This window comes from Onychostoma macrolepis, chromosome 18 (assembly GCF_012432095.1).
Source record: "Onychostoma macrolepis isolate SWU-2019 chromosome 18, ASM1243209v1, whole genome shotgun sequence".
Classification (NCBI taxonomy): Eukaryota; Metazoa; Chordata; class Actinopteri; order Cypriniformes; family Cyprinidae; genus Onychostoma; species Onychostoma macrolepis.
Genome location: NC_081172.1, coordinates 11,461,268 through 11,479,049, shown reverse-complemented (window position 1 = coordinate 11,479,049; position 17,782 = coordinate 11,461,268). Strand labels below are relative to the sequence as shown.

General features: G+C 37.7%; 1 protein-coding gene across 1 annotated transcript; it reads right to left on the bottom strand.

Moving 5' to 3' along the window:
- Positions 1-326: 326 nt before the first annotated feature.
- On the bottom strand, positions 327-17,293 carry arih1 (ariadne ubiquitin-conjugating enzyme E2 binding protein homolog 1 (Drosophila)). The gene is made up of 14 exons (XM_058751624.1): positions 16,794-17,293; positions 14,441-14,508; positions 14,184-14,328; positions 12,038-12,130; positions 10,352-10,407; positions 9,677-9,743; positions 9,323-9,429; positions 8,073-8,115; positions 7,201-7,272; positions 6,980-7,110; positions 5,514-5,571; positions 5,161-5,421; positions 4,963-5,075; positions 327-2,834 (listed from the first exon to the last, which is right to left on the bottom strand). Exons 1-14 carry the CDS (start codon positions 17,076-17,078, stop codon positions 2,750-2,752), a joined length of 1,584 nt encoding a protein of 527 aa, XP_058607607.1. The 5' UTR covers positions 17,079-17,293; the 3' UTR covers positions 327-2,749.
- Positions 17,294-17,782: the final 489 nt, after the last annotated feature.

The following is a 17,782-nucleotide window of genomic DNA, read 5'->3' as shown; positions in this document are numbered from 1 at the left end:
TTAGCTGGTCCAGTTGTGTTTGATCAGGGTTGAGCTGAATTTTGCAGAAAAGTAGAGCACCAGGAACAAGATTGGGCACACTTGGTTTATACGAATCAGTTAAGATTGGTCTCCCTCTGGTGGACACTTACATTAAAACCCAACTCTCAAATGTCTGTCATGACATCTATGTGCTTTATTTGTGGACTGCATAATCCTTTGGATGAGGTCCTGTTTTATATAAAGCGTAAACAGCTTGTGTTACTGACAAATGACCCAAACCAATAACAGCCCTAGATGCATCAAACACACACACCGGCTTGAAATAAACACAAAAGCACACAAACTAAAGCAATGTTTGCAACATTTTGCACTTTAATATTTGTTTTTTTCAAAACGAACAACTAATTTCTTACACATTTGTACACTATGTATATAAGAAATCAAAAAAAAATTTAAATCGCATAAAGAAAGGATACATGTAGAAAAGTATTAAAAGTTTTTGGATGTCTCAACAAAATGAGAGTAGCTGCTTTTTGTTACCGTGAATGTTAAATTTGGATGCTCATTAACTAGCAGACATGATCAAATAGGCGTTAACTGAGAAGCAAAGTGACCGGAAGGGGACAGTTAAACACACAACGCTGCATACAGGGGCAGTATAACCATTCCATGTTTTTGTAGATCACACCGTGTGTTCCGTTGTAATAGAAACTACAGGGACCTACAAAATAAACAGCCACACTTCCCAGATTTTCCTATTTCTTGTTCTTGCAGAAATATCCAATTCTCATTAAAATAGTCAAAGCATGTATGTTTATACCTGGAAGACCATCTCAGCACTCATCCACGGCATATTACAAAGACTTATTTATATATAAAAAAAATGTGCAATCATTCCAAGCACACAAAGCAAAAGGATTAACAGGCAAAAACGCAAGAGAATGCTATTAATTGAATGAAGAATGCATTTTAGGACATTTATTTTTATGGAGCACATTTGAAGTATAAAAGAAAATACAAAAAGCCATTATGAGTCGTCACACTTCCAGCAGAAAGTGAGGGGGGAAAAAAAAGAAATCATCAGTTTGAGATTGACACTTTGGTGTTGTCTGAATACGCCAACTTGATCTGCAATGACACTGTCCCATCTGTGTTTATCCCAGAACCCCACCCCTGTACCCCTGATGACAGGGTCTTAGTGCTTCAATGATGGTCACGGTGCGTCCACACACAATTTGTACAATTCTGCATGAACAAAGTGTACACAAATGCAACATCACAGTACGAAGGTTACATTACATATTCCCTGCAAACTAGATCATGACTCAAACGGCCCTTTGGAAACCACCCCAGGTGCAAACGTGATTATTGTACAAGAACTGAATTAAAGCAGCGTGGAACCTCACAGCAGAGATAATGGTGGTTTCTGACTACTAGTTCTGCGGTGTGCAAAAGAATCGATCATGTGGAAAATGCCTAACCCTGTTTGTCAATGGCTCAGTCAGAACACTTGACAACAGATGTCAAGAAAGCAGCTCAACAGGCCCATCAGTACAATTTCATCAACATGCATGTTGGGCGGGCGGAGAAAGAACCTCGAGCTGGGGTCGGGATCGAAGAATGAACTTCAGAGAGACAAAAAGAAAAAATATAAAAGGTTATATGAGTGAATGTCACTCAGTTTGGCTCTCAGAAATTATTCATATAACTCTTAAAAATCATATTACCATACTTAATCTACCTAGGAGAGGAGGGAGGAGAATAACAGCAAAGGAGGCAGAGCAGAGGAAACCACTGTTCTGTTTTAAAATTTTGAACTCTTGGAAAAAGCAGCGAACATTAAACTATCCCCATTTCCTCCAACCGTAAAGTCAGAAGCTCTCACAAGACTCCTAGTAGGCAGAAAAGCGCCACCTTGGCATGATCTGCTCGATTTGGCAGAATGTAGCCCTGTGGAGCAAAGGGGAGGAGCGGAGGGAGAGACACGGACTCCCGATTTACGTCAAGCATGTGTCAAGTCCAAACCTCTTCAGAGGGGCGATCCAAGATAGGGAAAAACACTCAATCTACACAGCAAATATACATTTTTTTTTTTTTATATCTGTAAAGATAAATATCTTTTAAAAATGATGCAAACACATGCCACTCTTACTCTTTAACTTCCATGCATATGCATTATTTACAAATTGAAAAATACCGATTTTATCTTTTTTTTTTTTGGTGTTTTTTTTTTTTTTGTGTTCTATTCCACTAACGTCTGAAAGCCAAAAAAATTGCCTCCTTGCAATCATCCAATCATCATTCGGCAACCCAAACACGGATCTCGCCAGACATGGTCAGAATGATTAAAGCCATTTTGAAAACAAAGTCCATTTTCCACACACAAAAAGAGTATATAAAATAAAGTCAAACAGAACACGTCCACAAACATAACTGATAAGGAGGGAAAAGATTTCCGAGGGCAAGATCTTACAATGCAAGCAAAAGGAAGATATTTCACCTTTTTGTTGGATTTCTCAGTCTTGCGCTTCACGCTGCTAACAATACTGTTGAACATGTAATATTTTATTTTTAATATTCTAACTTTTTCATTTAAATATAATTTACTCTTATGCTTTCCTTGAAACAAAAATCTGGAAAAATTATGCAATGCAGGGCGGTTTGCCAGGGAGGAGGCAGCAGAGGTCTGTGCTGCTCTGTTGTCATTGCATCAGCGCTCTAATGGGTGGAGTTTGTCTCCAAGAGTCTGTGGTGTGGAGATGTAGCCTCAATCCTCGATGTACTCCCACAGGTCTTTGTCATAGCCTTCATGTACGTGTTGCAGCAGCACTCTCCGTCTGCTCTCACAGTATCTGCACACAGGAGCATCAAAACGTGGAACGTTACGAACTTAGAAGTGGTGCATGCACAATCTTCCTGTAAAGCGTGAACATGTAGTAATACTTGAATCCAAGGAAATGAAACATTCACACTTGGAATTAAATAAAATTCATTTTAGGTCAGGGGGATTCAAACTGGGGTCCAGGAAGTGTGCTTCATGGAAATATCAAAAATGCTTTAGAAAACTGAGTCGGGCTGAGTACCAAAACAAACTTGTAGCAAATCAGCAGTAATTGGGCGTGTCTACTCATGATGCGGAGGAGAGAGCGCTCAGTGTACAGGACAGACATTAGCCGAGCCGAGCGACGACAGAAAGATAGAGATGGTGGATAAAAAACAGAAGAGGAAAACATCTGTGGAACAAAAGAAGGCTTACACCGTGTCTACACCGGACGCGACAGTTGTCGAGTCGCGCCGCACCACAACAGCTAAAGTCTGTCTACACTGGACGCAACAAAGTGACCGTTGAAAATCACTTGAAATTTGAGTCAATATCTCATAAATAGAACACGGCAGCAGTTTACTGTCAGGGATTTGTCATCTCGCGCAGACAGCACCACTGATTATAATGAGTCCTATAGTATTTTGTCACGCCTCACGTCCGGTGTAGACCCGGTGTTACGATAAGGCAAGTAGGACCCGTGTAAATATCGGATTAGCTTTCCAGTGCTGGAGAGAATTCAAGGAGCGTGAAGGCCTGCGATCGGATGCCAAGGTTGCTTTGTTTCTTCTCGATAGGTGAGTAACATTGGTTTTGCTTTGTTTCACAGAACTAATCGTTGCCTGGGTTGCGTATGGATGTGTGGGGCGGAGCTATCAAAACAGGGGCGAGACCCTTTTGGGGTAGGGGCGTGTTTGTTTTGGTTATTTTAAATATCAACATTGGCAACCAGAAATCCCTTAAACGACCTTTAAGAGATTGTTGTTTTATTTTTATTTAATTGTATTTTTTTTTTTTCAAAGTTTGTTTTTTAGGGCTGTCAAAGTAGCCAAGCCAGTTAATAATAAACGTATATAAATATTTAACAAAATTGTCAACGTTTTGCACCAGATTTTAAAACTAAACAAAACATCTCTATTAATTCCTTTACACCAAGTTTCATACATTTCTAGATACATATTTTCCGATATATTTTTTAATCTTGCGATTGATAATTTATTAAATTTAGGTACTTTTCCCCCCAGAAAATAGAATACATTTGGCGTTGCACTTGATGTGAATATCTGTGCTGCAAAACGTTTTTTTTTTACGTTTTTTACGTATTTTTTTACGTTGCATTGGACTTGAAAGGGTCTTAACCCCTTAACTGTCACTCACAGTTTTGAACAGAGACATTATAGTGCACTATCCAAACTTAAATTTTTATAATTCATGAATGAAAATATTTTGTAACGTGATTTTAATGTACCATTTCCATGTTAATGCAATGTCTGATTTTAAAATGGGTTTCAAAGGATGAATTTTGAAATTTTAAGTTTTCTACTGATAAATAATTTCTTCTGATTTCTAATTCGTGATAGAGAAAAAGGCAACTAAGAAGACTTTCTGTGACAAAGGTCAGAATTCCTGTTATGATGTAGATTTTTTTCAGGTGCACTCTTGTCATAAATTAATCTATCACTTTTCCTACATAATTTTTTAACAGAAAAAGTGGTAAAATACCTATTTAGGAGTCTTAGACCTTTCCAACGATATATAGTTTGTCATGATTAGATTAGGATTTAATTGTAAAATAGTGAAGTAAAGGTAGGCGTCCCACAGGGCGGACGGTGACAGTTAAGAGGTTAAATCTGTATCATAGGCAGACAAATGTTAGTGTCGTTCTCAAAGAGATAGTTCACCCAAAAATGAAAATGTCTTTCCAAAGCTGTATGCATTTCTTGATAATCAAACATTTTCGGTTTCAGACTTCCATTGTATTTTTTGGTCCACACAATGGAAGTCAACAGGAACCGAAACTGTTTGATTATCAATATTCTTCAAAATGTTCAGCAAAAGAATGAAATGCATTCAGCTTTGGAAAGATACGAGGGTGTTTAAATCATGACCATTTTAATTCTTGGGTAAACTATCCCATTAAAGAAAATTTGTACACTTGCCTGTATTTATCTTGTACTTTCTGCTTAATGTCCTGCAGAGAATCTTGGGAGATGTCTCGTTCCAGGTATCCAGACAGAACCTCTGTAGCATTCTCCAGATCTGCCTGGTTATTCTGGGTGCAAACATTTAAAATTAGATTATTCATGTTCTTGTAACACAATCCAACACCTTTTCAAAAATGATCAACTTTGGTTTACCTCGAAGATGATAGACTGGTTGTTCTTCTTGAGGTAGAATGCAAAGACGTAGGTGAACATGAGCGTGGAGCGGCACTGGCACAGCACATCCACGGCCTTCTTCAGGAACTGCACCTCGATCCATGACATGTTGTGCTGCTGCATCTCCTCCATCTTCTGTTTGACCTGGGCGTACAACTTGTGCTCGAAGCGCAGGCTCTGCATGTGGTTCATGTAGCGGTTGCAGTAGAACAGGTACCTCTGCAGGGCTGCTCTGGAGCGCTGCACAGTAAGTACAAACATATAAAATATTTAATAATGAGTCTGCAATTTGCATTTTCAGACATCAGCACGAATGGACTGACATAATTCACCTCTTGAGCATCCCGGGCTGCCTTGGCATCATCCTCGTTGTAACGATTACAGTTGTACCTACGAGTCAAAACATTAAAGAAATAGTTCTAATAGCCAATAATGTTTTAGACATCAATAAACAACTGTACAATTCAACAAAAACTGTTATAAAGACATCATGAAACATTAAAATGTTTGAATTTCAGCGGTCTACAGCTGAATGAGTCACTCTAGGTTTCCCTAAGTGATGTTTGCAAGTGATCTGTAAACAGATGACTCTATGGAACGAGGAGGAGGAGAAAGCTAGCCTTTAAGCTCTCAAGTTTAAGTGGGACCTGTTGATCAAAGACATGCATATGAAAACGTTGCCTTGGGAAAAGGTAGAGGAGAGGCATTTAGGTTTATCTGAGAGAGAGTTCAGGGAGTTCACATTTGATGGCGGACTGTTTTATTTAGGTGTGTTTGGTTCAAAAAGCTTACATAAATACACAGAAATAAAAAATTTACAGGAATGAAAATCTATTTTTTAAGTATTTGTGAAAGCATTCTAAACCCCTCCACCAGCTGCCTAGCTTATGAACTGCTGTTCTATGTTAATTAAGGATTTAAATTCAAAGGCAGACAATATACAACAATCCTGCTAGTAGGGATCAAAATTAAAAAAATAAAATAAAATAAACAGTAGAAAAAATTATAATTTTTTAAAAAGTATTCCCATTTTTTAAATATAAAATAAAAATAAAAATAAAATAAAAAAGGGACAGTCGTGGCCTAATGGATAGAGAGTCGGACTTGTAACCTGAAGGTCGCGGGTTCGAGTCTCAGGTCCAGTAGGAATTGTCAGTGGGGGGAGTGAATAACCAGCGCTCTTTCCACATTCAATACCACGACTGAGGTGAGACCCTTGAGCAACTGCTCCCCGGGCACTGCAGCATTGGATGCCCACCGCTCCGGGTGTGTGTTCATGTGTGTGTGTGTGTGTGTGTGTGTGTGTGTGTGTGTGTACACTTGGATGGGTTAAATGCAGAGCACAAATTCAGAGTGACACAAATGTTGTTACTAGAATAGTACACACATACTGTATGCGCACCATTTGATTTTTGTAACTGCGGATACTTTACTTTTTGTGTCATTGATTGGTTTTGCGGGATTTATTTAATAAAGTGGTTTAAATTAAACACACCTTATAACCACTGAGCTTTTCATATCTGCCATACCACCACAGATGCTCACTTTTTCTGCATCATAAAAATGTGATCAGCAAGTTGAGAGATTATGTTTCGAATCAATGATTCTGTTACAATCAGTGGCTAATCATTAGAATTCATAGAAACTTAAGTGTTTGGAACTGGGTTGGGAATCACTGAAATACATGATCCGTGCAGAAACATACTTCAATATTCATACATTTTTGGCTGTTAATATGAAGTCTCTATAACCTTAAACAACCACAAAAAAACACTTGATTTTAAAGATCTGGACCTACCAAGCAGAGCCGTGTGGCTCCCAGGGCCCCAGGCATACCCAGCAGAATTCTGCTTTGCAGTTCTGGTTCCGGCACACCATGTGGTTGCAGCCACCATCTTTCTCTATGGTGACATGGCATTTTGGACATTCCTGCGACACAACAGGAAGAAAGTCATTCTTCCGGGTCATGAGAAGACACAGGGAAGAATTTACAACATCACAGCGAACCTAACAACTGACCTTTGTATTTGCTGCAATCCAGTTTGATGTCTCACTGTCATCATCACATTTTTTAATCCATTTCCTTAACCACTGGGAACGAGAGGTAAAATAACATCAGAGGACATACAGGAATCAATTCACCATAACAATTAAGATAACTAAAAAATGAGGTATTCATGACAGAATATCTTATAACAACATATACAAGAGAAATAAGTTTTGTCAGTTGCTAATGAAGGGTTAAATGTTTTCTCTCACTGGAAGATGATTGTAATCCCCATATGAGAAGCACAAGGGACAAGAAGCTTCCTTTGTTTTTGCCAAGACTACCCCCACAATAACAAGACAAGTCTCTGAAGAGTCTCTTAATGCTGAGAGTAGGAGAGGTGGCAGTCAGTTAGCTTCCTTTGTTCAGACAGAAAAACACTTGCCATACCAAATCAACATGTTCCCTTGCTTTCCACTGAAATTACTACACTTAAAAGGTGCTTTCATTTCTTTTCAGTGCTGTCCTTAACGTATTTCAGAATGGATGTCTATTAACAGCATTGGAATGGGGTATTCTACTCATTTTGCCTCAGTATTTAGAGAGAATGCTCAGGGTTTTGGGGTTCATATCAATGAAGAGAAATTAAATAAATAAGGGTATTTATGGAAAAGTATGATCCAGGTTTGTCAGCCAGAAATAACAGCCAAAACTGTGCTTAACTTTGAAAAACACAGGCATTGTTGACAATGGAAAGCATAAAAAAAATAAATAAATAATAAAAAAAAAAAGTACAATGGCAAAGCCATGACTCAACATATTTATATATAAACACTGATAGCATTGTTGTGCAATTCTAGGTGGACTTAAAAGATTTTAAACATAAAATGCTGCCTCAACACACCTTACACTTCACTGGATCGTGCCAATTTTCTCCACAGTTGAAGCTGCAAAATAATTGAAAACATTAGCATTCTCTCGGAGCACAAACACTTGATCCCTTTAGAATTATATATAATATATATAAAAATGATTTTAAAAAGTAGTAATAATTCACAATATTATTATTTTTGTTACTGAATTTTTAATCAAATGAATGCAGGCTTGGTGAGCATAATAAATACATACAAATACATAAAATGACTCTTTGCTCTAATGGTTCTAATAAGTCATTGCTTCCCAAAATGAACAGGTAGCTGTGATGGCTGGATATTAGGGGTGGCACGGTATACAGATGTCACGGTTCGGTACGTACCTCGGTTCGGGGGTCACGGTTCGATACGATTTCGGTACAACAGGGGGAAAAAAAAAATCTACTATGCTCAGTTTCTTTTCATTTATTTTGAACAGACAGTAGTGCAAATTACAATTTTTCCCATCTAGATGTGAAAATACTAAATATTATTACATGTTATATATAAAATCTGTTTTGTTTTCATTGTGAGTGTACACAAATAAAAGCAGACCTTTATACAGTGATTATTAATAAGACAATAAGTGTTTAAAGTTGATTCTGCTGGTATAAGGAAACAGTTGAAGTGATCGCGCCGAAGCGCCACACAAAACACATCAGTTCCAGCATTGCTAACTTGACAGCACAGTTGGTACTTTATCAAAATAAAATAACGTTACAGTGAGCCAAACATCAGCGCGCGCGCGCCTCTGTGTCACCGTTGGAACGCGACTGAAGTACAAAGCCTATCATTTAAATAATAAATAATAATTTAGCATTCAGATACCTTACATCGCAAATATGGAGATATTACGGAAAATCTGGATTTGTGCCGAATGAGAGAGGTAGGATACACGAGCACAAAGCTCCATTTCGTAAACAGTTGAGTGCGCAAGCCTTTAAAGTATACTTTAAAGTTCTGTTGGCGGTTATCAAGCAGCGTTGCATTACGGCGGGCGCCCCCTTCTGGATTGGGGGTGAATTGCCTGTATTCGTCGTAAGACCTCATGCACCGAACCGAGACGCATGTACCGTGCCGCCCCTACTGGATAGGATTACCAGACTGCCATCTAGGGAACATGTCTCCTGAGTTCTAGTGTCACTGGCTTGATCAGGTTTTCCCTGAGCTGGTGGAAGGCCTAAAACTGATCTGAGGTCACGTTCCAAAAGTATTCGATCCCATTAGCAGTTCAGTGTCTTACCAAAACTGCCGACCACACTTGCACCGTACAGGTTTGGCATCTGGGTACTGTACTTTGACAACATGATGACAGTCAGGTGCTGGACACCATTTTAACAGTCGGTTACACTGCAGAGGAAGAGAACAGAGTAAACCAAATTTACAAACCAGAAATCACAACTGAAGCAACTGAATACTGATGATATATGCTATGATGCATTATTTGATAAATGTCTTGTGTTTCAATAAAAACCATTATCTGGTTATTACTATTGGCCATTATCTGAAAGCTTTTATTTAGTTCAAAAATACAGATTTTCTGTGTGGTATCAGACCTTTGGGCCACACTATATAACAGAATGTAATTAATTCATACCTCTACAAAACTATTGGTTATTAAATGCTGGTACTTCAACTTCACTTTTGAATCTGTAATCAGTCGCCTGTTGGAAGAATTGAGATATATTTAGACAGACATGCATGCTCAGATACTATATTTGTTTTCCACCAAAGTGCATACAAAAGGATCAGACCCTGTACCTGCATCACAAAAGCAGCAGGGAGATCATATGTAGGTTAAGACAGCTGTGCGAATCCAAAATAATCTAATTGAATCGACAGGAGGTGCCGTGTTGTGACTCACACCTCCAGCAAGACAGGGTAACAGAGTGTCCTACTTCTGACTAGGAATAAACTATCAGCTCATCTAGGCTAGCCATAATATACTTCAGGACATACCATTTCATGGCTGAGCTAAGAATAATGAACCTAACAAGGCTTTCGTATATATCACAAGCAATGATGAAGACAAAGACAGTATAAGGGAGTGGAGACAGACTACTATTACAATAATAAACGGGAGAAATTGTAATGGCGTGATTCTTCTTGAAACAATTCCAATATGGAGATTAAAATATTGGGTTTTGTTTCTTTAAACCAATTGCCTACATAACAATTGTGGCTGCATAGATAACTTTGCTTGAAAAAAAAAAAAATATATATATATTTTACTTGAGCCTTTCTATAAATGATTCATTTCTCAAACACTTACATGACCGTGTTGTCATCCACCAGAATATCACAGCTATGAGCAGGACAAGAAATGGTCTAGAACGGAAACAAGCAAGCTTGTGTTACAATAGGTCAGAGAAACACACAAAATGTCATTTATGAATAGAATGTGAATAGTTCAACAGCTAAATCTGAAATCGTTGCAGTGCTATCAGTCTGACAGGCTGCTAGCTCATGTGTATTTGCATGTTTATTCTCCGGAAAGCGTTTAGTGTCAAATGCACTTCTTGGTCAAAATGCCTGACTTTGCGAGCAATAAATGTAAACACAGCCAGTTATGTTCACATGACACTTAAATAATCAGTAGAAAAGTGTTTCAAAACCTTTAATCTGATAATCCTTTAATTTGATCTTTGATTTAAAGTGTAAATGCAGTGGCTGCAAATTATGTTTATAATATTAAGCAAGCAATATTGACACTGCTATTCTATTTTTCCCCAAGACAGTAAACTTTACAATTACAAGGAGATTTAGCAATTAAAGAATTACTTAAAGTGCCCCTATTATGGGTTATGAAAGGTTCTTTTTTTGGTTTTGGGAGTCTCCAACAACAGGTTGACATGCACGCAAAGTCAAAAAACTCTTTCATTTTCTTATAATATGCATTTATTTTGACCTTATTTGCTCAACGACTCCCAAACGATTCGCTCAATGATTCGTTTTTCCAATCCCCTCCTTTGTGACGCTAATCTGCGGTGACTGGTCCGATTGGTCGATTTCATTTAAAGCAGTGTTTGTGATTGTGAGCAGTGCTGCTTTGTGTACAGCCGTTACCGGCGAAAAGGCTATTTTTAACGCCCCAAAAGCTGCACCTAGCGGCAACAAGAGGAGCGGGCAATACACTAATGTTTCATTTTGACGTCAACATGAAACGGCTTAAGATTCATTTTAAAAACGACTCGTTTCAATGATTCAGAGTCGACTCTTTCTTTCGAGAGACAATAACTTTATACACGGTGCACTTTCAGATTTAAAACTTTGCAGGATGTTTTCATTCACTTAGAGCTGTGTTACACACTGCATGAAAGGTCATTTTCAAAAATCCATAATAGGGGCACTTTAAGACAGTACTTTAAGCAAACACTACCATTCAAAAGTTTTGGATGGGATCAGTTAAGATATTTTTTTATAATATATATATATATATATATATATTTTTTTTTTTTTAGCAAGAATGCATTTTCATTTTACCAATAATTCCAACAAGTGCTGTTCTTTTGAACTTCTGAAAAATACATCTTGGTTTCAAAAAAATATATATATTTTTTTTTTTCAACATTGCTAATAATATGTTTCTTGAGTACCAAATCAGCATATTAGAATGATTTCTGAAGGATCGTGTGTTAAAATATTAAAATAAAACAGTTATTTAAAATTTTAATATTTCACAAATGTTGCCGTTTTTTACTGCATTTTTAATCAAATAAATGCAGTCTTGGTGACCATAAGACTTCTTTCAGAAAAAAATCTTATCAACCCCAGATTTTTTAAATTTAGAGTATATTATTAATTTTGTTTACTCTTCCAGTTTTTAAATAAAGTTGTGTTTGTATTAGTTGTTTCTCTGGCATTCTGAATCAAAAATTTCACTGGTATTAGAATCAACTATTTAAATTTTGGTATCATGACATCAAAGTTTCTATGCACTAGGAGTTGGAATATGTACCTGTCCCATTCCTTCCTCTATGATTTTGGTGGTTAAATAATCACCCCAGCACTGCATGCAGAACTTGTGCCCACATTCCAGACCAGTGAAGTACTGAAAAAGAACAAATCAACACCAAATCCACATTTAGGGAAAGTTACAATTAATAACACAAGCAACTACTGAGAACAGTGTAAATGTCTATTTCCATTAGTCAATAATAAATGCAATATTTCATCTTTTAGGGTGGATCTTGCAACAGTGACTCAAAAACTCAGTAACACAGGACACAAATGACAAACACTGCAAAACACAAAACCAAAAAAAAGCAATGAAACCAATCCTAGCTAGCAGCTATCCAGTGTTGTGTGCCCATGAAACACAATGAGCCTTGTTCTCTTCAACAAATCGATACAACCAACAAGACTGTTTTTGGCTCAGATAGGGATCTTACAAATCAGTTCTGAGCAGGTGACAGAAGAGTCAGCCGTAGTCATTATCTACTGCTCCTACAAAGTATCCCTTTGTCATGCATTTTACAGTCTCAGGCCCCCCGGTAGTAAATGCCTGGTTCTCTCTCTTGGGACAACAGACAACCCGGCAAGAACAAATCAGCTTAATATTTGCGGTAGGACTGACGCAAGCAGAGCATTGCTTACAACAACATCACAAGTAGTTTAACAGCACTGTGCAGACAACGCTAATGGTATTTAGGGAACGTCTCACAGGAACTGAGTGGTGGTCAGCTTTATGAAGCAACACATTAACATCGAAACGACAATTTGACATTAGGTCAAATTAAATGTCCCAATAAACTGCTACTTTAAATGTATCCGCAACCTGATTAAAAATCTTAGTTAAGCAGAACTCTCAACCTCAAACTGATAAGTTTGCTGTATCGTGTCGCCCCAACTGATCCTTTATTTTAAGCAGACAAGCCGTGAGACAGGGACTTCCTGGTTGTCGTTACGGTTAAATAGTTCATAGTCACGATTCGAAGCAATAAATAGAACAGTTTCCAAATCCCTGCTGCTTAATCCAGAGTTTTCTTTCAGACAGTTGCTGGCTCTCATGACAAAGCTGATCAAAACAATACATGCATGCATGCAGGCCACACTTAATCTATCTTTTCACTGACACACACACATTTCTCAAGGTTCCCCGCAAATCCGAAGACCCGCCTGTTCCTCTCCTCAGTTGCTTTGTGTACAATTTGAGTAATCCAGTGAAGAGATTACTGGTGAAAGGAGCTCATTAGAAATCCTTCCTGCCGGCTGAGACACTGTAGCATGTAGCACAGAGTGGCAAACATGAAAACACAGATGTGTCAAAATAATACTGTATACCACCTTCACATATCCCACAACGCAACAGCGTCCCGTCCATGTGGTAAACAATCTGTTCACACTGCTAAGCAATTCAACAGATTTACTTGAAAAACAGGCACAGACGGAATCTGCAGACGTTGCACCTAAAGTGAAGATTTTCTTAACTTTAGAAATATACAGAATTCTTTTGAATGGATGTAAAAACACTACAATACAATCTGTAAAATTTGAAAAGGAATTAATGCAAGGATGCATTAAATTATTCATCTGTTCTTTTAAACTTTTTCAGCAGCAAAACCGTTTTCAACTGTCAAAACAGTAAGAAATATTTCTTAAACATCAAATCAGCATATTTGAAGGATTATGTTGCACAAAAAAAAAAAATTCAGCTGCACCATCAAATGAATAAATTAAATTAGAAAACGGTTATTTTAAATTGCATTTCCTGATGGCACAGAACGAGCAAATGTATTCTAATAATAACATTTCAAAATGTAACTTTTTAATTTTTGATCAAATAAATGCACTCCTGGTGAGCATAAGAGACTTTTCAAAAACATTAAGAAAATCTCATCAGGCCCAAATGTTTGAACAGTAGCATATGTTAAATGGAGCTGAGAGTACTACTCTTTTTTATTGGCTGAAAGCATAATGAAATTAGCCAAAATATCTGCTGAAGAGCATTCCAAGGGAAGTGAATGTGCAAAACTGTGTGAACGACGAGAATTCCATTTCTGGGCACAAATTCCGTGTGAGCCTGCTAATAAGCTATCAGGAAAGCAGCTGTGGAAATGGATTAATCGGAGGCAACGAAAGCGATTCCGCTGGGGGGCACTGACCGAGTTAGGATAGTTGAGATAGCAGATCTGACATGGCATGTCCTGTGCCGACGATCTTGTGTTCATGAGGCGTGTCCGAGACTTCTTGCTGGGGTTTATAACGTGACACTCTGAAAATAGCTTGTCCAGGTTACCATCAAAGTACCTGCAAAGAGATAAATAGTAGATTTTTCTCAAAATTTGCTGGCTCAGTATTGAATAAAGTGTTAGCAGACTAATAATCTGGTGGGAGGAAACAAAACACACAGAACAGTTACCTTTCCATCAGCTTTTCTTTGTCCCAGTTGAAATGACTAAGTAATATTCTAGTGATTGTAGCAGGATTCTGTAACAAGAGAGAAAGGCATACATCTTTTTATACATCAAAAAAGCAAACAAGCACACATTTAACAAAAAACAAAGCAACAAAATATTACAGTTTAATTTTACATATATATGGGTCAAAGGCAAAAAGGGATTTTAAGCAGCAAAACAATAAAAGTTTAATATGCCGTTAAATTTTGTTTTTAGAATGCTTTTTCATTTTTTTCCTGAGCAAAAAATAATGACTCTCATACATTTTTACCATGATTTACAGAAAAAATGTCATTCAATGTAACAAAAGTTTGTATACCAAAAAATCTTGTCAGTCATATTTAGAACAAGAATCAGTAGATGACATTAAAATTCTATTTAAGGATCACAGGATTGCAGTCATTTGAAATGTTTACTAATCTTTGTCAGTATCCTTCAAATCACTAGGTTTTACCCATTTGTCAGCAAAAAGTTTTAATCATTAAAAATATAATAAAAATTTTGTATAATCACTTATTCTTTTAAATATTTTAATACGTACAGGTCAGAATAAGTATGTTGTTACATTTTTGCATAAATATATCTGCTACACTGAATGACGACAGAACATTATTTTCACAAAAGTTATTTGAAACATTAAATTAGACACTTTACTTGCATTCAAATTGCCTTCTGTGTATATAAAATCACTTTTGTAAACTTCATTTGATGATCCACCAAAAAGGTCTTTAACAGTGTGGCTATCAACAAAATTCAAACAAAGTCAAAACATTTTATTAGCCAGTTATGCCTCTGACTGCCATAACTCACAAAAAAAAGAAGGGGGGAAAAAAGCAAACACAATTAAATGTTCACAAACACCCAATTTTCTGCTTAAATTATGGCTAGATAAACAATTTGTCAGGAAAACACTTAATATTGTTTACTAATATTGTTATTATTATGTGACAAATCACTAATAAAAGCCTAAATAACGGCTAGCCGGGTTTGTGTCTCAAACAACAACACTCCAAAGAGCAGCAATGATGTGATTCCCACTGTGTTTAGACAACAGAGTTCATTCTTGCCTGTCAGGGAGACAAAGCCTGTACTACAGTACTCCAAAAAGGTTATGTGGGCTGACATCTCAAGGTGCACATGGACAGGCAATCTAGAGGGATGCAGGGAGACGAGACCACCATAACCTTCTGGATTTGCAACCACCCTAACTAGACGATCCTCAACTAAACCAAGGTCTTCTTTCCCTTCTGTTGAAAATGTAAGCACACTTGAAATGCACTGAGACAAACACACAGCAGATACCATATACGTATGAAGCAAGCCACAGCATTAATCACTTCAACTTATCACAGTAACAGCATGTAAACATAATAAAATGCATTTGCTGACGGCACAGAACGAGCAAATCTAATCAATTAGCACAAAATCTGGAAATTAACCAGCATAAACAAAACAAACTGCGGGACGCAGAGTGAAATGTCGAGCTTCAGGAGACAGTTAATACCCCTAAACAGCCTGTGGCTATGACACTGCAGCAGAAAGCTAACATAACTCATTACTCAAATTCACTTTGATGGGCTATTTTTGTGCTGTTTAATCAAACATAACCAGCCATGAAGCAGCTTCGGTTCCGCCATGTTGTTGTCGGGAGCAACTAGGTAACTCTCCCACATGCTAACGCGACCTAACCCATATCCCAGCTTCACAGATGATGAAGACGACACCTTCTTCATCATCAAGACTATCAACAGCCTGCCCTGAATACATATGAAACACACCAACACGTCGCAATGTAGTCTCCGGTGTAACAGTTACTTCAATTGAGCTTGTCTGCTCGTGGTTAGCTTACTAAGCTAGTGTGACCAGGAACAAGGGGGTCCTAATAAAAATGGAGTGATTTGCAATATTATTATTGTACTTTATATGTGACATCAGTTGTCATATGTTAGGATGCAAACATTTTGACAATACAAATGTAGTTTTGTTGAGCAAAGCGCATATAATGGGACTTATCGGTCTGATTCTGTATGCAGGTGAGCTAGAAGCTGGTTAAGCATCTTATGTCATTACTGGATGTGTTAAGGACAGGGAAAAGGCTGGGTTGACGCAAACCTTCCCCTTCATATCTGTGATCATGACCATATATTTATTTTGTTGACGTAACAACAAATCAGTTTGTTTCAAAAGGACAGCTGATGCATTTTTCACGTCTCTCGTGTTGTCAACGGGGGGCAAAGTTTCCCGGAACGATGTAAAAATCTCCTCTTTTGTTATAAGGGTTGATCTGAGCTCAGGGGAAGCCCTGAAAACACTTACCTGGATGACCTCGTTGACCTCCCTGATACACTCCACCATATGCTGCAGGATCTGTTCGGCGGTTAGCACTTCAAAGCGGTAGTCTTCCTCATCCTGCCCAGGCCCGAGGCCGCTGCCTCCCGTCTCCCCGCAGTCGTCTCGCTCTCCGCCGGCCACAACGGGATCAACCAACTCCACCTCGCCGAGCTCCAGGGTGTCGTCGGCGGTCTCCTCTTCGCCGCTGTCTTCGCTGCATTCCTCTTCCTCGTCCTCGAATTCGTAATTGTAACCCTCGTCTGAGTCCATGACTGGGTTGCGTTTAATGTAAAGTGGGATAAGTTTGATGTGTATTATTTGGCAGATAGAGCAAAACAAAACGAGAATACTTCTTTAGCTTGCTAGCATTCCAGTTTTTCTAGGAGCAGAGAAAACAACAACAGAGGAGCGACGCTGCTGCTGGGCCAACAAAGAGACGCAGCGTCACGGGCCGACGCTGGGTGACGTCATGTGCGTGACACCAAACAAGACGTGTTTTAAAATAAAGTTGTTAGGCTGCTGCTGCTCACTTAAAATGTTTATGTGCTATCATATACTGAATTAAAAAAAAAAAAAAACTACATCAAAACATAAAACACATTTTTTTATTAATGACGAAGTAAAAAAAAAAAAAAAAGTGTTCGTATGTTACGTTGAATATGCTCAGCGTAACATTTGTTCTATTAAACATTTGTTGTGGAATAATTTGAATATATATATTAGGATAAAACTCGGATGGGTGGGAATGATTAGTGTATTTGATGTGATATTTTATTTTAAAGATGACATTTTGCATTGAAAAGAAATACATAGTATAGCTGATAATTCTATTCCGTAAACATCATGTGCATAATAAAATAGCCATTTCACACATTTTATAAATTAAGTTGTATCATAAGAAAAGAAAATCATAAAATCATTTTATTGTGAATTTGTATAAATATTTCCTTCTGTTGTTGTGGCATAGTTTTTCG

Bases quoted from the DNA above. Each gene is read 5' to 3' on its own strand.
- arih1 (XM_058751624.1), bottom strand. From the start codon at position 17,078: ATGGACTCAGACGAGGGTTACAATTACGAATTCGAGGACGAGGAAGAG. The intron at 12,131-14,183 runs GTCAGTGCCCCC...GTTCTTTTTCAG, and splicing joins ATCTCAACTATCCTAACTCG to TACTTCACTGGTCTGGAATG. The intron at 9,744-10,351 runs GTAAGTGTTTGA...TTCTTCCAACAG, and splicing joins GTGGATGACAACACGGTCAT to GCGACTGATTACAGATTCAA.